Below are 21,028 nucleotides of genomic sequence, written 5' to 3' on the forward strand. Positions count from 1 at the left end.
ACTTATAAAAAAGCAGTTAGTTTGCCATTTGAAAATGCACTCATATTAGTGCACCAACTTAATGAATAAAAGAGAAAGACCATACAACTATCTCATTAAGTGCAGAAAAGCATTAGATAAAATTTAACACCAATTCATCATAAAAACTCCTTACAATATAAAAGTAGAAGGGAATTTTACAAATCTAATCTAAGAATGTCTACCATAAACTTGCAAAAAAAATCAACCAAATAAAATATTAGAAGCAGCTCCTTTAATATCAGAAACAAAATAAAGATATCCACTATTAATCCTACTACTCAGCATTGTACTGTAGGTCTTAGGCCATGTGGTCAAATAAACAAAAAAGAAGAAAGAACTATAAGCTTTGAAAATTAAAAAAAAAACTGTTATCATTTACAATTTGACTTCCTACAGAAAAAAAACAAAGAATTATTGAGACATTATCAGAATTAACAATAGAGTTTAGCAAAATGGCCATATGTAAACTAAATGTCCAGAAAATACTTCTATTTCTATATCAACAACAAATTGTTAGAAAATATAATTTTTAAAGAGGTACCACTTATAATAGTAACAAAAATTATAAGGTCTCTTAAACATATCTAACAGACATGCAATTTCTTTATCACAAAATATAAAACTATATTGAAAACTATTAAAGAAGACATAAATTTTAAGAAGTATACCATATCCATAGATAGGGAAAGTCAATATAGTAAAGATGTCAGTTCTTTCAAATGAATCTATAGGTCCAAATGAATTCTGTTCAACACTATTCTTCATGGGATTTGGCAAAATAAATAAATAAAGATTTCTTTGGAAGGGTAAATGGTTATGAATAGTCAAAACATTCTTGAGGAAGAATAACAAGGTAAACAAATTTCCCTAGCAGATACTAAGACAGTATAAAGGTAAAAATGAAGACAGTGAGTGTTATATTAGTGCAGAAATAAACTAAATAAATGGAACAGACTAGAAAACTCAGTGGCAAAGCCATGCATTTTGTGAATTTTATGTGTGATAGAAAAGTCTTTTCAGAACAGTGGGAAAAGAATTACTATTTAGTAAATCAGTACTTCCAAAACTTTCTTAATGATAAGAATTATCTAAACCACTTGCTAAATATCCAGATTACCTGGAAATTCTGACTCATTAGGTCCGAATTAGAGCCTAGGAATCTATTTTTATCAAGAATTCCAGGTGATTCTTAACCTTGGTCAAGTTTTAAAAGCCCTTCAATAAATGTTGCTGGAACATTTGCATATCTCCATGGAAAAAAATAAAATTGAATTTCTCCCTCACAAAATTCAATTCCTAGTATTTTAAAAATATAAATGGAAAAATTAAAATAACAATTTTTAGAAAAGGATATAGGAGAATGTCTTCATAGCTCTGAGATAAGTGGATTTCTTTCATTAATACCAAATGCATTAGTCATAAAGGAAAAGATTGATAAACTAGATACTTTTAAATTAAATCTCTTACTCAAAGAACATCACAAACTATGAGAAAATATTTGAATATATATTTTGAACAAAGAATTAATATCCAGATTAAATTTTAAAACTCCTAAAAATAAATCCAAAGATAGATTGGTCAATAGGAAAATCAGTAAAAGACATGAACAGACATTTTACATAAAAAGAAACATGAATGGCCAATAAAAAATAAAAACACATTCAACCTTGGTAGTAATCATAAAAATAAGAATTAAAACCACAACAGGATCATTTTACAACCTCCAAAATGGTGAAAATTAAAAATTCAGACAATATCAAGCATTTACAAGAATGTATAAAACAAAATATCTCTTACACATGGCTGACAGGAGAGCAAAATGGTGCAACTATTTTGGAAAACAATCTGGAATCCTTTGGAAATAATAGTTATCCTATAAAGCTGAAGATTCACTTACCCTGTGACCTAGCGCTTTCATTCTGAGAAGCTCTTGCACACTTCTACAAAGATACATGTACAAGAACTTCATGGCAGGATTGCTCATAGTAGTAAAAATCAAGAAATCACTCCAAAATATCCATCGACAGAAGAATGGACAAATAAATTGTAACTCATTCATACAATGGAATACTACTTTGCAGCAGGGAAGTGGATGAACTACAGCTTCTGTTACCATGTGGACAAATCTCTAAAACATAATGTTGAGTGAAAATTGACAGTTATGGCCAGGAGCGATGGCTCACTCCTATAATCCCAGCACTTTGGGAGGCCGAGGCAGGCAGATCACCTGAGGTCAGGAGTTCAAGTACAGCCTGGCCAACATGGTGAAACCCCATCTCTACTAAAAATACAAAATTAGCCAGGCATGGTGGTGCATGCCTGTAATCCCAGCTACTTGGGAGGCTGAGGCAGGAGAATCACTTGAACCGGGGAGGTGGAGGTTGCAGTGAGCTGAGATCGTGCCATTGCATTCCAGCCTGGGTGACAGAAGTGAAACTCTGTCCAAAAAAAAAGGAAGGAAGGAAGGAAGGGAGGGAGGGAGGGAGGGACAAAAATTGCCAGTTACAAACAATACAAGCTTATACATAGACAAAATTCATAATAGTATGTGCCCTTTGAGGGAAAGAGGACTATATGACTGTGGAAGGACACAGAGGAGTTTAAAAGCATCACGAATGTTCTATTTCTCAAGCTGTGTGATAGACAAAATTGAGGTTTGCTTTTAAACATTCCTTATGTCTTACAGTTATTAATATATATTCTTTAAAGTATAAGTATTCCACAATACAAACATATACTTTAAAATACTTATTGATTGAAAGATGTATAAGCTGAGGTGAAACACTACACCAGGAATCAGGATAATCATAACCACCAACTGAGCGCCTCTGGGTAACCTGTCCTGCTTGGCCCTTGGACGCTTGCACAGAACAGCCCCTGTTCCTGACCACTTTTGAGGCAAGATAGACGGACACGTAACCACCCAAAATGCCCAATGAAAGAGATTGCCCATGCACTCTGTAACTAGTTCAGAGAAGTAGGATTCAGGTTAAAGTTTGTACTTGCAAGTTAAAGAGGAGAGGGGTTGAATCAGGGAAGGCTGTCTCTGGGGGCATCCCTTACCTTCTCACAGAACCAGCCTCTGTTGACACCCACATTGCCATGCCCGATGGAGACCCGACTCAGGGGGCTAAGGAGGACAGCCAGCTCGATGTGGAAGATGTCCGTGCGGCCTCGGTCAAACACGCCGCCCTCCAGGAAGATTTTCCCACTGTTCTTATTCCCTCTGGCCCCATACATGACCAAGTAGATTTTGGATTTGGTACCAGCCCCCCGGACATCCCCAGTGAAGACGGTGACAATATACGTAATAGCTGGTGTGGAAACAACAGGAAAGAGAGTGTTCAATGTGAGCTGCATCATAATATCCCACCCCCTCCTCCCCTTCCTGGTTACAACACCCCCAAAGCCCTCCTCCTCCACACATCCTCTTTCCCCATCACGTCCTACTCCTCCAGATGCCACCTAATGTCCCTCTCGACCTCATTTCATCTTTTCCAGAGTTTGTGTGTCCAATGCATCTGAGTTTGAGAATAAACCGCACGTATTATTACAGGAAGCTGTCAGTGCTGATTAGAGGAAACTAACAAAGAGAAGGAGGAACTCGGGTTGGCTAAGAATAGTACTTATTATTAATGATAATTACCATGCGTACATTATTAATAGCTGCCAGATGAATTCTGTTATGTCTAATCTAATTATAATAGTCAACTCCATTAATGGAGATTTATGTTCAGGGCTATCTGATTCATTTCGCTTGCTCTTTTGCTGATAACTTAAAAACATAACTTTTAATAGAGGACATTAATGTCCTCCTTTGCTGCCTGATGTGGTAGGGTGAGGAGGATTGAGGGAGAGAGAGAACATTGTTGGTTGGGCCATTTGAGGTTCTGGTCTATCAGGAGGCAATATGAGGACATGGAATTCTGAAGAAGAACTAGCAAAGGGAGATTAAACTCTGGGACTGGGCGAAGTAAAAGAAAATACCAAAGACAAACATTTGGACAGGCAATTCTACTAAGGACTGACCTGGCCTAGATTTTTTTATTTTATTTATTTTTTATTTTTTTGAGACAGAGTCTCACTCTATCACCCAGGCTGGAATCTAGTGGTGTGATCTCAGTTCACTGCAACCTCTACTTCCCAGGCTCAAGCGATTCTCGTGTCTTAGCCTCCTGAGTGGCTGGGATTACAGACATGTGCCACCACACCTGGTTAATTTTTGTATTTTTAGTAGAGACAGGTTTTCACCATGTTGGCCAGACTGGTCTCGAATCCCTGGCCTCAAGTGATCCACCCCCCTCGGACTCCCAAAGTGCTGAGATTACAGGCATGAGACACCATGCCTGGCCTACATTCTGTAATTCTGTCCTGGGGTCTAAGGTGGTTGTCACTTTAAGCCTTGTTAATTCCCCTACCCATCCCTCACCCTACCATACCCCACACTCTTATCCCATAACCTCAGAGAAATAAAAATCCCAAATTTCTTTGAGTGGTAATACATGCAACTACATGGGTGTATTATTCATTCTTAAACTTACATTTTCTTTTGTTCAGCATTTATTGAGTGCTTACTAGATTCCAGGCCTTTGGGAGTAAATAAATAAAAAGGAATGGTCATTGCTCTAGAAAAAAAAAAATAGGTCTTGAGCTTTATTTCTCTAAGATGCATGGACAAATGGTGTTCCCACATCAGATATACTTTCATCATTTAGGATATAAGCAATGCCCAGCTGCTATCATTTCTGCTCTTCTTCTACCACTAGGAGACATATAATATTCACACATTCAGTAGGATTATATTAATTCTATTCGAGTATGTTTTTAAGTAAACTGCAAACTTTTCATCTGTAGATGACTTGTGCCACACCTCACAATGATCAGCCCGCAATGCTGAGGTTGAAAAGGACTGGAGCAGAGGAGCATTTAGTCTTCTGAACAGCAGCAATAAAGGTCTGCCAAGGAGCATGGAGCAAAAGAAGGGAGAAGTTACCCAGGCCAGAGAAGGTCAGGGAGGGCTCAGAGGAAGTGACTGGAAACAGGAATTCGAGAGGCAGAAAGAAGAGAAAAGGCTTTGCAGGATGAGGAGAAGGCAGGTTCCGAGGGTAGAGAGAGAGAAAGAGCAAGGCAAGCAGGGAGTTGAGGGGAGAGGGAAGGCATGGGAACAAGATGGAGGGGAGAATGGAAGGTGTGAATGTGCAGTGGGAGAGAGGGTGTGGGAAGACTCTGTGGGTAGGATAAATGGAGCCAAATTGGGGAGAAATGTGTACATTATACTACAGAACATGGATTTTCTCCCATGGTGAGTCATGGGAGTTCTGCTGCAGAGAACATTCTCAGATGTACACAATATCAACGTTGATTTTCTAGAACATGCATGACCATGACTGCCATGCTGGGAGTTGGAAGTTTTCTGTGGAATTCATACAGGTTAGGGCTTTAAGAAGCAGACCAAATCCTGAATCTATCACTTGCCAGCTGTGTGCCCTTGGACAAGGCTCTTCCATTGCCTCAGTTTCCTCATCTGTGTGATGGGAACAATAACAGTTCCTACTTTATAGGGTGGTTGTGAGGACTGAAGGACACCATGTAGGTCAGGTACCTACCTAGAAGGCCTGGCATATACTAAGCACTCAATATCAGGAAGAGTTCAGATCAATGTCCTGGGAAACATCCATGCTTGTCAGAAGTTCACATTCTGGCTTCATGCTATGGATACCTTCCTTTGCCCTGGGCAGTTAGTATCTGCTTAGCAGCATCCCCCAGGTCCTCTGGCAACAACAGAGCCCCAGGCTGCAACCCAGTGGGACAGAACAGTTTCAGGAGCAGGAGGAATGCTGTCTGCAGACCCAGCTGGCTCCTGTTTGATCACAGGCCTCCAGCCCCACAGATGCCAACACCGACCCTTAGGCAGAAAGTGAAATACCCAAAAGAGCCTCCCCGTTCTTCAAATCTACCTGTGGTCTCAGCTCCGCCCACTAAGATATCCCTTTGGATTTTGCCATCATCTTCGTCCAAGGCCAGCCAGCGGTTAAGGGGGAAGTCATATTTTCTTTTGTTCCCAATATCTTCAATGACAATCTGGGAAGGAGAAGAGGGGACAAGGATGTAGACAAGTGTTGTTGAGGGTGCACCTGGAGATCTAATCCAATCTTCCAATCACTTGAGTCTACTTTAAGAATGTACTGATATCTGTTTCGTGGCCCAAGGAAAGCTTATCACAAGGACACAACTGTGTCCAGGATACCTGGTAAAGCTCAGAATCATACAGGGATGACTGGCAATTACCTTCTGACTTGAATTACTGAGCCGCTGCTCCCTCCACTGCTGCAGATCATTTTTTAAACTGAAGCAAAAAATTTGGCAGCATGTGCCTTGTGAGACTGGTCACAAGAACTGGAAGCCTGGATTTGCAAATTGTGACAATATCATCACTGTCCTCACAGGCTGAAGGTTGGGATTCTGACCTTATTGGTGAGAAGCAGAGCCCAGGCAAGGGGAACTGCGAGCCCCACATTGGGCACAGTGAATCCTAGGATCTTGTGATCAGGTCAGAAAACATCAGCCACCAACAGTAAGGCTAATGGACTCTATGATGCCTCCCTCAGGGACTCCCATGTGAGCTAAGTTAGTGAGGCTGAGATAAGTGTGCCTTCTAGAATACACCAAAGAGCTGAGGGGCCCTCTCAAAATGTGCCCAGAAGATCCAACTGAAAACTCGCTCTAAGATAAGTAGAATTGTTAATAGCTAGAATGTGTCCTCCAGTCATAATACAATGTGGGCAGAGGATAACCTTTTTACTGTCAACATGTATCTCATAACATCATGTTATATACCTTAAATATACACAATAAAATTTATTTTAAAAATTCGATCACTTTAGAACAAGATTAAGATGATAAAATGCTACCAAGACCAATCAAGCATCTGGTAGCTTTGTAAAATATTGAAGACTATACTGTAAAAAACAAAAGCATTAGAACAAAAACACACTTTCATGGTTGTCTCTATATATGTTCAAAGTGCACAACCCTCTGCTTTACATTATTCCTGCAGGAAATTCTGTCTCAAATGAATTTCAAAGTATAAAGATTTTGGCTGGGCGTGGTGGCTCACACCGTAATCCCAGCACTTTGGGAGGCCGAGGCGGGAGGATCACGAGGTCAGGAGATCAAGACCATCCTGGCTAACATAGTGAAACCCCATCTCTACTAAAAATACAAAAAAATTAGCCAGGCGTGGTGGTGGGCACCTATAGTCTCAGCTACTCAGGAGGCTGACGCAGGAGAATGGCGTGAACCCAGGAGGTAGAGCTTGCAGTGAGCCAAGATCGTGCCACTGTACTCCAGTCTGGGCGATAGTGCAAGACTCCATCTCAAAAAAATAAAAATAAAAGAAATAAAAAGTATATAGATTTTTAGGAATGCATCTCTTGCATAAAATGCAACCAACTTATATCAAAGACTCAGGCAATAGGAAAAAGAAAAGAAACCATCACATCAGGGCAGAGCTATACCAGGACAGTACCATCCAGGATCTGAGAACTGGACGAAGAGACTCCAATCAACCCTGGATGTGAGATGGGAGTTTGGTTATTACCCAACTGGAGCCAAGAATGAAAATAGAAGTGGGAGGAGAAAGAACAGAGGAGGAGTAGGAAGATGGGAGATTTAATAAGCATATCCTATGTTTCAGGGGCACCTTGACTATTGTCAGATACCAAGTCTGAATAAGACCCACCTCATTTGAGGTTGGGTAAAGGGAATATACCAACTTAAGACCTTGTAAATTCTTGAATCAAAGACAGAGAAGATCATTCTAAAGAATCAGAGGAGGGGCAGAACTCTGGAAAGAACCTAATATGGGACCCACCAAAAGAACTCACACCATTCAACTGATGTGCTTAAAAGAATATAAGCAGATTTAGTCTTTATGAAATAGGAGTAAATATCTTTAAAGACAGATAAGACTACAATGAAAAGGCAATCAGATGAGATTAAAAAATAACTAAGTTAAGTAAGAAAGGGAATCAAGAAAAGTAAAACTATACAGCAGCAAATAGATCAAAGTTCTTAAAATTCTGCCTGTTCTTTCACCAACTCCTGAGAATTTACTGTAAGAAATAATCATAGATGTACATAAAGATAAGGCATGAAACGTTTGTCACAGCACTATTTATAGTATAATAGTATACTGTATATATATATACACACACACACACAGGTTGAACATCCCTAATCTGAAAACCAAAATCCAAAATGCTCCAAAGTCCAAAACTTTTTGAGTGCTGACAACACACCAAAAGTGGAAAATTCCACACCAGACCTTATATGATGGGTTGCAGTCCAAACACAGTCAAAACTTTGCTTCATGTAAAAAATTATTGACTAATACTGTGTAGAATTACCTTCAGGTTACTTGCATAAGGTGTATATGAAACAAATAAATTTCATGTTTAGACTTGGGTCCCATCCCAAGATATCTCATTATGTATATGCAAATATTCCAAATTCAAAAAAACCTGAAATCTGAAACACTTCTGGTCCCAAGCATTTCCAATAAGGTATATTCAACCTGTATAGCATAATATACATTTTATATATTACATAATATACAGTATATAGCATAATTATGTCATATAATAATTTTGAGGAAAAAATAGAAACATTTGACCAAAGGAGATTGGTTTAATAAGTCATGGTAGATCTAAAACACTTATTTCCATCATTAAAAATTACACTGTAGCCAGGCATGGTGGCTCACACCTGTAAACACAGCACTTTCAGAGGTCGAAGCGGCCATATCACCTGAGGTCAGGAGTTCAAGACCAGCCTGGTTGACATGGTGAAACCCTGCCTCTACTAAAACTACAAAAATTAGCCAGGCATGGTGGCGGGCACCTGTAATCCCAGCTACTTGGGAGGCTGAGGCAGGAGAAGAATCGCTTGAACCCGGGAGGCAGAGATTGCAGTGAGCCAAGGTTGTGCCACTGCACTCCAGCCTCAGCGACAGAGTGACATTCTGTCTCAAAAAAAAAAATTATATTGTAAAATAGCCATGTCATTCTATTTAAATAACATGGGGATATATGCATGCTATATTTAAAAATGAAAACAAGTTTGTAAAATATTGTATTCATTATGACACCATATTATATATGGTGTCATATATATACACATATATGTGCATATATACATGTATATATACGTACATATATACGTACATATATACATATATATGTACATATATACATATATGTACATACGTACGTATATGTACATATATGTACATATATACGTATATATGTGTCATAATGAATATATATATACACACATATATATGGGTGATAATGTGATACATATATGTAGGTGATAAGTGATATATATATATTAATTAATAGAAAAATGACTAGAGGATATTCATCCAAATATTAACTGGTTATGTTTGGGTGGTAAAATTATGAGTGGTTTTTTTTGTTGTTTATTTGTATTTTCTAAATGTTTTATGATGAACATGTATTAGTTTTGTAAGAAAAAATAATTAAAAGAAATACATTCAGAATTGAAATATACACTGACAGGAGAAAGAAGTGGAACTCAGTGTGGAACAGCAAATCAATGATGTGGTGGGAATTTGACAAGTTCTCAAGGAATGCAAAAAAGTAGAGATGACAGGAGTAAAGGGGAAGCTGCCAGTTTTGGAAGGTAGAGAATGGAAATCCAATAGACGGGCAATTGGCTGTCCTGAGAAACAGACCAGAACAAATGCCACCCGAGCAAGAATCTAACATACAATAAGAAATCTCTTTTCTGACCTATAAATAAATTAATTACAAATAAATGAATAAACAAACAGCCTGCCCATCAGATAGAAAACACATACTGTGTTTCAGAGAAATTAAAAACAAACACGGAAGGAAGGAAGGAAGGAAGGAAGGAAGGAAGGAAGGAAGGAAGGAAGGAAGCGCGGGCGGGCGGGCGGGCAGGCTAAAACCCTACTCCTAGATGCTGTCTGGCAAGACTTTTGAATTAATATAAAGAAAAACATCTGCAAGCATCTGGCAGGAAAAAAAAATTAGGTTACCCAGAAAGAAACGAAAAGTCTACTTGGCCTCAATATCAAATTTCAGAAGTTAACGGAATACAATCCACAAAGTTTTAAAGGAAAAAAGCGTTTTCACCCATAGATTTCACACCTTGCCAAGCTGCCCTTTGAGGGTAAGGCAACAAAGAAACACATCTTGGCATATGAACCTGCCTCCTTGGGGAACCTTCCTGAGAGCACAACGCACCCATGTGACCAAGAAGGAACCTGAGTTCAAGAGGGTGAAACCGTTCACCCTTTAAAGCTCCGTCCACTAAACCTTGTGTTTTTACTCTGCTGTCTTTCTTTTCAGAATGAAGAAAGTGGACTTCAAGGTACCTGTTCTGTGCCCTGCCCTGGCTGAGGTCATAAAATGCACAGGCCTCCTCTCCCCTCTTTGCCCAGCTAAGCAGAAAACCACCTGAAAACACACTTCTGCTGGTGTATTGGCTATTTGGATTCTGGACTCATGCCCTATTTCTTCTCCAATCCAAGCAGCAGTTTCACTTAGCATCCTGGTACCCTGTTCAGTACCAGGCTTGCTGCTCTTAGGACCAGGCAAGCCCTTCCTTTCCAAAGGAATTTGGGCATTTCTTCCTTTGTTGATTCAATGCCCAGTCCCATGCCAAGAGCTAGGGAGGTGCCCTCAAGGAACTTTCAGACTAATTATGAAAAGAGGTATGGCCATCACTAGGATGCTCACTCAACACCCTTTCCAATCACCTTCTTCCTAGTCCACTTCTATTCTACAGGCTGAAAGCTAACTGCCCAATTTCCCAGTTTTCACTGCAGCTAGGGTGTCCACATAATACATATTTGGCCAGTGAAATGTAGCCAGAAGTTCCAAGGAGGGCTCTGCTTTTTTCAAAATAAGGCATGATTTGCCAGAAAACAGTCTTTATGCCCCTTGTCAAAGCCTTTATCCCCGTTGTCTCTCCCCCTCTTTCTGTCTGGAACATAGATAAGATGCCTAGAGATTCAGTAGCTATCATGTGCTCATGAGGCAACAAATTGGAGGATGAGAGTCCCAGTGCTGGTGATGGTAACGCAGAGAGGGAGCAGGTGCCTCAGAAAGCAGCTGCACCAGCCCTGAGCTGACCACATTTGGATTTCCTGGCTGAAGAAATGCAGGATGAGCTGAAAAAAAAAGCTCATAGTTGTTTAACACTGCACTTGAATCTTCTGATCCTTGCAGCCAAATATTTTCCTGATATAAGAAGATAAATAAAGTTAAGCAATAACAAAACCTCAACTATCAGACAGCCTCATTCTTTACAGTCAAGTTGTTATAAATCTGAGTTTTCTATTTTAAGCAATAAGACCTTTCTCAAAATACTTTTTCAAAAATATATAACACATTAACCTTTTCCTATCATTCTGTAATGAACAGAAATATTATACGTTGATGTCTTCGTAACTGAGGGAAGTCTATGCAAAAGGCCGGTTGCCTGTTTTCTAACTGACCTCAGCCTGGTGTGAATTTTTAATATTCTTTTGGTATTTTATATCTTCTCTGACTTCCCCTTACTGTTCTCGATAACCCTACCTATTACAGTGCCTCTTTCCCCTTCTAATTTTCCGCTAGAGGTTTAAAATTACAGGAAACAAGTTTACTAGAAGGGATTACAGGTAAGCACCAGATTCTGAGTGCAAGTCTGAAGGGGGCTTCCTTCAAAATCAGGGCAAGGCCAGATAGAGCCAGGGACACGAGCTTTCTTTACAAACTTTGAATGGAATATGTTTTAGCTGCTCAGGAGCCTTTTTGCTTTCTTCTTGATTCTTAACTTTGTCCTGGATAGGTGAAACTATAACACTTGAGATCCAGAAATTTGTGGTACAAAGCAACAGGTCAAGATAAGTCACAAGAAAGCATACGCTTGGATCAAATGAATGCTATAAGCAAGCAGGGTTCTAAAGTTTCATGGGAGGGAGAGGTTCTGGTGGGCCAGGGTCAGGGAAGGCTTCATGGCAGAGTCTTGAAGAATGAACAGGCCCCCGCTAGGTTCAGATGAAAGTACTGGGCTTCCTGTAAAAAAGGATGAGTTCATGTCTTTTGCAGGGACATGGATGAAGCCGGAAACTGTCATTCTTAGCAAACTATCACAAGGACAGAAAACCAAACACTGCCTATTCTCACCCATAGGTGGGAATTGAACAATGAGAACACTTGGACACAGGGCAGGGAACATCACACACCGGGGCCTGTCGGGGGCTGGGGGGCTGGGGGAGGGATAGCATTAGGAGAAATATCTAATGTAAATGACAAGTTGATGGGTGCAGCAAACCAACGTGGCACATGTATACCTATGTAAAAACATGCACATTGTGCACATGTACCCTGAAAAGAAAAGAGAGAGAGAGAGAGAGAAAAAGAGAAAGTACTGGACTTCCTGTGAAGATGGTAACGTGGGTGAAGTCTTGGAGGCCGTAAGGAGGACAGAATGGCTGGCCATCTGGCTTAGGTAGAAAAGTGGATGCAGATGGACCTAGAGAGGAAAGTTGGGACTGAGATACAACCCTCTGAAGAACAAGAAGGCCCCCCTTCCAAGGCCACAGGGACCACAGAGAAGCAGCTGAACTCACCTGGGACAGGAACCAACCTGCAGATCCCCCCTTATTGTTGTGGCCAACATTGATCTTCACCAGCTGCCCCAAATCCGGGGCATCCAGGATGAACCTGTCTTCAGCTCCCTTTTCAAAGTTGTCCTTTTCATTTTCTAGCCTACGCTCCCCTGTATGCACAGACATACAAAAGAAATTACAAAAAGACCAGAAGAAAAGAATTTCCAAGCCTTCATGGTCCGCCCACTGAAAGATGCTCTTCCAAAGTCAACAAGGGCAACTTCCTCCTGAGATCTAAGGGCTCCTTACATCCCTCCAGTCTCTGAACAAGGCAGAGGTTTGCTTCATGTGTGGCTTGTGCCCAGGTCTTATAACTGAGCTTTTGATTTCTGCCTTACTCTAGAGTCCCGATCCTACTAAACCGATTTGTACCCCCATCTCTAGATCTAGGACCCTGCCTTGCTTTTGCCAGTTGCTTGTCCTGAATTGGAACAATAGCCACAGTAGTTGGTAAAGGGGCTGTTGGTATTCAGCCTACAGACTTCCTTAGACCTGACTCCTTTTCTGGAAAACAGTGCTGGTAAGTATTAATACTATCAGATGCTGCTGGTTGTTTAACGTAGTTTTGGGTTTTACTCTCATTTATTCCTCACCACAATTCAAGAAGGAGATATTATTAACTGTGTCCTGCAAATGAAGAAACAGAGACTTAGAGAAGTTAAATAACTTGCCAAAAGTCATGCAGGTTATAAGCACTTAGTTAGGACTCAAATTTTAACCTGTTCTTTCTGCTCTGCAATTTTCCATTATTGTGTATCTACAAATCTTATCTAGGCACCAATTTTTGCTGAAACCATCCTGTGTTCTTTCTTTTTAATTTTTTTTAAATTTTAGATTGTGACAGTTCAAACATACAGAAAATAATATAAGACATCCATGTACCCACCATCCAGATTTAAGAGAGATAACAGATACTAACATTTTGTCCAGTTTTCTCCAGACCTTTCTCATTTCTTAAGGATGTAAAACATGACAGATATGTCTAAGGCCTCGCTGTCCATCTCTTCCCTTCTACTCCTTTCCCAAAATAAACACTATCTTCAACTTGGTATATATCATTCCCAAGAATTTTTGTTTGCATATATATGTATCTATAAAGACGGCTCCTGAAGTGTGATAGTCACTATTATATTATCATTGCTGCTGAGGTGGTTGCTATTGTTCCTGTTATCATTGTCACATACCCTTATGCTACTTGCTTTTTTTCAGTTAATGTTATCCTTTTTAGAGTATCTTGATGATAGTCATAACTTTAGTGTATTCATCTGACTGCTGTATAATAGTCATTGAATAAAGGAAACACTGTTGTCTATGCATTCTTCTACTGATGGACATTTAGGTTGTTTCTAATTTTTTGCTATTGCAAGCAGCACTAAAATGGACTCTTCTGTACCTATCTCCTACTGCACATTTGTAAGAACAGCTCTGAATAGATACCTACAGCTTCTGAACCCTGAGGTGTGCTCATCTTCAGTTTATTAGATGTTGCAAAATTTACCTCCAAAAATGGTTGTACTACATTAATTACCACCAGTAGTATATGAAGATTCCTATTCCCCACAAACATTAACATATATTTTTTAAAATTTTTATTCAGTGTGTACCCAACAGCATCTTATTGTAGTTTTAATTTGCATTCCCCTGCTTATTTGGGGAGATTGAGAATATGTTCATGAATATATTTTGGCCATTTAGGCTTTGCTCTTCTGTAATTTTTCCGTTTATATCTTTTATTCCATTTTTCTCTTGTCTTGTTTGCCTATGTTTATCATACAGATATTTTTCTTGTTTTAATAGACTTCAATTTATCAATATTTTCCTTGTTGCTTATGCTTTTAATGAATTATTTACAAAATTCCATCTCTAAATTGAGATTAAAAAGATACTCCTTTAGAGTTTCTTCTAAAAATTTTATATTTTTGCTTTTTCACATTTAAGTCTTCAGCCCATCTGAAAGTTATTTTGTGAGTGGTAAAAGGCAGGAATTTAATTTTATCATTTTTCATATGGTTAGACAATTGTTCAAATACCAGTAATCGAACATTTCATCTTTTCCTTCTGATTTACAATGCCAACTCTGTGTGTGCTTCTAGACTCTTTATTCTGTTTCATTGCTTTATTTTGTTTATCCATTTAGCAATATCACACTGTTTTAGTTTTTAGAGACCTAAAATGTCTTAATATCTGGCAGGGCAAATATTCTCATATTATTAATATTGTTAGCATTATTTTCATCATTCAAAATTGTCTTGTCAATATTTAGCTTTTTATGGCTTAGCCCTACATGAATATTAGTAGCAATGTAAGCTGTGGGGTATTGCCTTTTAAGATTTTGACTGAAATTGCATTGCATTTATAAAACAACCTGGGAAAATTTGCCATATTAATGAATTTGAGTCTTTTCTCATCCATGAACATATTTCTCAATTTATTTACATATTCTTGTATATCCTTCAATAAAAATTTATAGTTTTCCCAAAAGGCTCTTTTTAATATTTATTCTTAGGTACCTTGTAGTTGCTAATGTAAATAATATATTTTTAAATTAAATGTTTGCATTACTAATTTTTATTACTTTTTGTATGGTAATCTTATATCCAGCAACTTTAGTAACTTTCTCTTTCATTGGTTCTAATGGTTTGTAAATTCTCCTGGATTTTGTAGATGATCATTATTTTTTACAAAAATGAAAGTTTGTTATTTCATTTTCAACCATTATAGCTTTTATTTATTTTACTTGCCCTTTTTTCTGGCCCTAGGACCTCTAGTACTGTGAAGAATAGAAATAATGAGTAGCTGGACTATTTCTTTTGTTTCTGACTTTAAAAAGAGTGCTTTCAAGTTTTCAAAATTAAGCATGATATTTGTGCATATTTTGGTAGATAGCCTTATATTTTTCAAAAGAAATTCTATTTCTAGTTTTCTATGGGTTTTTAAAAAGTAAATAATGCAAATTTTCCTGCATCTATCAAGATAATTCTTTCTCTTTAATCCATTACTATAATAAATTATATAAATAGACTAATGTTAAATTATCATTAAATCCCTGGAATAAACCCTACAGAGTAGAAATTATTTGTCACATATCTATATATTTATTTATCAATTTGGTGTGCTAATATTTAAGATTTTTAGGTCTTTCACATGACAAAATGCTTATCATCACTGGCCATCAGAGAAATGCAAATCAAAACCACAATGAGATACCATCTCACACCAGTTAGAATGGCAATCATTAAAAAGTCAGGAAACAACAAGTGCTGGAGAGGATGTGGAGAAATAGGAACACTTTTACACTGTTGGTGGGACTGTAAACTAGTTCAACCATTGTGGAAGACAGGGTGGCAATTCCTCAAGGATCTAGAACTAGAAACACCATTTGATCCAGCCATCCCATTACTGGGTATATACCCAAAGGATTATAAATCATGCTGCTATAAAGACACATGTACATGTATGTTTATTGCGGCACTATTCACAATAGCAAAGACTTGGAAACAACCCAAATGTTCATCAATGATAGACTGGATTAAGAAAATGTGGCACATATACATCATGGAATACTATGCAGCCATAAAAAAGGATGAGTTCACGTCCTTTTTACGGACGTGGATGAAGCTGGAAACCATCATTCTGAGCAAACTATCGCAAGGATAGAAAACCAAACACTGCATGTTCTCACTCATAGGTGGGAATTGAACAATGAGAACACTTGGACACAGGGTGGGGAACATCACATACTGGGGCCTGTCATGGGATGTTGGGAGTGGGGAGGGATAGCACTAGGAGATATACCTAATGTAAATGATGAGTTAACGGGTGCAGCACACCAACATGGCACATGTATACATATGTAACAAACCTGTATGTTGTGCACATGTACCCTAGTACTTAAAGTATAATAATAAATAAATAAATACATACATACATAACTTTTTAGGTCTTTATTCATAAATAAGACTAATCTGTACATTTCTTTCTCTTAATTTATCAGCCTGATTTTGGTATCAAAAATCATAAAATAAACTAGGACACATTACCTTTTTCCCTATTCTTTGAAACTATTTATATAAGATGGAGATTCATAATTTCTTAAATATTTGTTAGATTTTGCCTGAACAATCTTCTTGGTGTGATGTCTTGGGTGAATTTTAATTGCTGCTCTAATTTCTTTAGTGATTACAGATCTCCTTGGAATTTGGCTATAGCATGTTCTTAAGAGAATCTTTTTAGGATGCTGAGATGAAAGATCAGGCTACATCATCTAGTGGCAATCATAAGGCTTGGACCCCAGCCTCTTTACTATGCTAGAGGAGAACCTCATGTTCCCTCAAGCATAAATGATGATGTGGCAGAAGAGGACCAAAGGCAAAGATTCTCCCATGTCATATTGCTATGGGACCCCAGCCCCAGGAAAGAGGCTAGCCTTCTCCAATAATGTAGCTTAGACCTCACAGCCCAAGTGCCAGTGTTTCTCTCCCAGGTCTGCAGTCTTGCCCTGCAAGATCCTCCTGGAATGACCCAGTATGTGATGTGTAACAGGGACCTGCATAGTTGCTATTGCTACTGTCTCCTCTAGTTTCCCCAGATAAATTCTGTTCCGGGTGGTGGTGGTGGTGATGATGATATAACATGTGCCATCAGATTATTCATATTATAATCTATTCTTTAATTACTTAGACATATGCTTTTTAATTTTTAAATGGGGTGAGATGTGGACATTTCTTCTAATTTTATTGCCTTATGATCAAAGAATGTTGTCTCTATATTATTGATTCATTTTAAGTTAAGGCTTGCTTTGTGATTTTGTGTATGTTCATTATATGCTTGATAAGAATGTGTATTGTCTACCAGTTGGATGCAGTAATCTATATACTCCCTTTAGGTCAAACTTATTAACTGTGTAGTTAAAATCTTTTCCACTCATACTAAATTTGTATGCATTTGGCCTATCCATTATTGAGAGTATTGTATCAAAATCTCCCACTATGATTCTGTATTTGCCAAATTCCTCCAAGAATTTTGTTAATTTTTGCTTCATATTTTGGGAATATGTTGTTAAGTTTACACAAGTTCAAAATTATTGTATCATTCTTTTTGTCATTATTCCTTTTGTCATTGTCTATTTTTATTTGAACAAAGTTGTTTGCCTTAAAGTTTCGTTTGACAGATATTAATATAGCTATGCCAGAATCTTTCCTGTTTGTTAATGTTTTCCTGGTATATTTTATTTCATCCCATTTATTCTCAGACTTTCTGTATCATATACTGTATTTAAGCTGGATTTTTGAATTTTCATCTAAGAGAATATCCATCTTTTAAATGCTGACTCTGTTCTATTTATTAATACATTTGTTTTACTTTTGCTATTAGCCATGTTTTTTCTTTGCTTCCCTTTCTTCATTTCCTTCCTTCGATTGGATTGATTCTTTATTCCCTTTTATGTCTTCCTTTGGTTTTCAAATTATACATTTCTGTTTTGGGGTGGTTACTTTTACAATTTTGATATACATACTTATTAAAATCTACAGTTAATCATTATCCCTACTCTCCTGGGAATGGGGAGATCAGCAGGGGCCAAGACCCTTACTATGTCTTAACTCTCATCATCCACTTTCTTTCTCAAATATTATTGATTTTAATTGTTGAGGTCCACATTTCTTCATGTGCTGATGTTAGTCATCATTTTTGTTGTTTTATATAGTCAATGCTTGCTTAGATTCATTACATAGCTATCCATTTTTGCTCACTTTGTTTCTTGTATCTCATTCCTTTCTTCTGTGTACAATTTCCTTTTTCTTGAAGTATGTCCTTTAGTGATTGTTTAAGTATATGAATGGTAAACTCTATTTATCTTTGTTTGCATGGAAATTTGCTAATTTAGCCGTCATTCTGGAATGATAACCTAGCTGGTATAGAATTATGGGATGATATATATCCTTGCTTAGAATAGTGAAGACACTATTCCACGTACTTATGACCTACATAGGTTGCTGATAGGAATTTGCTATCAATCTAACTATTGTTTTTATAGAAAGTAACCTGCCAAATCTGTTTCCTTTTAAAATATTTCCCTTTGCCTTTAGTTTCACCACAATGTATCTAATTATCTGAAATTCTTGAGGATTTAATCTTATTGTGTGTTGTGTTGATTAATGCTTAGTTATGATGAATTATATATTTGAGTGTTTTGTAGTTTTGGAAACTGAACACATCTTCAGTATTTTATCTGTGGAAATTTCAGGCAGTCTTGCAAATGCTTTTGCCAAATATCTAAAGGTATTACTGGCGTGAAACCAATTTTCTGTACTTGAGGGAGAGGGGGTCCCAAATCACACTTGTAGTGTTAAATCAAACCTCAAGCCCACATGCAGTGCAGGCCTAAGGTATCAATTTCTCAGCATTTTTTTAAAATTTAGAGCTCTTGCCAAGAAACATTTACTGTACTGATGAGCAAATTTTTTCCTGGTCTATTTTTTCACTGAAGATGCTCCTCTGAACCATCAGGGCTTCTGGCTTTATATTCAGTTTTAATTTCAAATCTCTTGACTCATGCAGGGCCAAGGTCTCATTTCCTGACCCCACATGGGTATGAAAGCTCATCCTCTAGACTGTTGAGCATGAAAGCTCTCTCCTTCCAGGAGCCACCACATCTATTCATAGTTAACACTTTGGTTTTGAATTCCCTCTTCATTTCTAGCACTGGCACCTGGAGATTTCTCTTTTTTTTTCCTTATAAGCTTAGCAATGCATTTTGAATTCTTTAGTATATTGTTACAAAATTCATATGTCTTTGTAGCTTTTCCAACTCCTATGTAATTCTGCTAAATTGGCAGAAGCAGAAGAGAACCACCTGTCTCATTCTTCTGACCTGAACTTCCTCTCAACACCTACAGCTGTGTCTGAGCTCTCAGTTCTTGCTTTCCCTGTGAGGCCAAGTCAAATTGTATTCCCAGCCTCATTCTGTTCTGCCCCAAACTACTGCATTGAATCAGGCCACACCCAGCAACATCCCAAAGTATAATTCAAGATGGGCATGAAGCTTAGGAAGATAGAGTAAGTGAGAATGAGTTTCCTAGAGATGTGAAGCTTGGGAGTGTCCACGGTCTGAGATGCAGGACAATTGCAATCAACCCACACACCAGCCATACTATAATCGGAAAACACATCACACACATAAACTTTACTACACAAAATGAACACCTGCTGCCCAGGACAGGTCACTCCAAACCACATCACAAGAAGTGAGATGCTCAATAGAGGAGCCCAAAGTGGGGCTCAAGCTGCCTTCCTCTGCCAGGATTGTGGGAACCCCATCTACAAAATAGTCCTGGGCTTGGCTTATGAAAAAAATAATTCAAACCCATTACCTGTGTCTCCATACTCTCCAAAAATATTGATGAAGACATCAGCATCCGTCCCTGCACCAATTACATCACCAGTGTATACCTTGACTTCATACTTATTACCTAGGAACAAGGAGAGAGAAAAACCTTAGCTCATCAGGATCCTGAAAAGAGAACAGAGGCCCCAAAGTAGCTACCACACCATCTACACTTACCCCCAGCAATGCATAAATTGTCACCATTACTGTCAATAACAGAGCAAAAAACAAGTCAGTCCACATTGGTTCCAAATGGTCATTGCATGAATTGTCATCATTACTGTCAACAACAGAGCAAAAAACAACTCACTCAACATTAGTTCCAAATGGTCATTGGATGTATGACCATCACTGTATGTGATGAATAAATCAGAGGTAGAGAAGACCTTCTGTTTTTATCTGCTAACATGTTGCCTTGAAACACAGGGATCAGCCCAGACCCAAGGTGCCACCCTGAACCAACCCCCACCATATCTCCCCTGAACTATTGAAATGTCTCTAACTAGGCCCTCTGTATCTCCTCTGCCTTTCCCAGTCTGTTTTCCACATTGCACCATAGCATAAAAATTCACTGGGAAAACTGGATTCTGCAGATGAAAATCAAATTTATATGTAAATTGTCAAAGCCATAACCAATGCAAAGACAAGAGGCACCAATAGTGGCTGGCATGCTTAGGGCTCTTTCAAAGACCTGTATCTGCTTCCTGTATCTTTGCTCCATTCATTGAACAAAACTTAATCCCCTGTAACCTCCAAATGCCTTAGCTTCAGCCTCAGCCATGGCCTTGATGGGAGACGAAGCTTGGTAAACTTGACATGATGAGACCTGCCCAGGTCTCCCCAGCTGGAGCCTGCCTTAGAGTGAGGAGCAAAGGTCAGAGGTTGGTATTTGTGGTCAAGGGAAGGGGACTCCTCCA

The 21,028-nt window shown here is 38.3% G+C and overlaps 1 protein-coding gene across 2 annotated transcripts in view; it reads right to left on the bottom strand.

The window, feature by feature from the left end:
• The window catches only part of LOXHD1 (lipoxygenase homology PLAT domains 1), a 183,771-nt gene that overhangs the window by 124,670 nt on the left and 38,073 nt on the right, over nt 1-21,028 (bottom strand). For both annotated transcript variants that reach the window (XM_004059372.5, XM_055368048.2), the window contains exons 5-8: nt 20,098-20,196; nt 12,689-12,837; nt 5,979-6,102; nt 3,085-3,335 (exon numbers count right to left, since the gene is read on the bottom strand). In XM_004059372.5, the coding sequence (XP_004059420.4) occupies nt 3,085-3,335; nt 5,979-6,102; nt 12,689-12,837; nt 20,098-20,196 (623 nt within the window). The remainder of the gene's footprint in view (nt 1-3,084; nt 3,336-5,978; nt 6,103-12,688; nt 12,838-20,097; nt 20,197-21,028) is intronic.

The sequence above is a fragment of the Gorilla gorilla genome, chromosome 17 (genome assembly GCF_029281585.2).
Source record: "Gorilla gorilla gorilla isolate KB3781 chromosome 17, NHGRI_mGorGor1-v2.1_pri, whole genome shotgun sequence".
NCBI classification, from domain to species: Eukaryota; Metazoa; Chordata; class Mammalia; order Primates; family Hominidae; genus Gorilla; species Gorilla gorilla.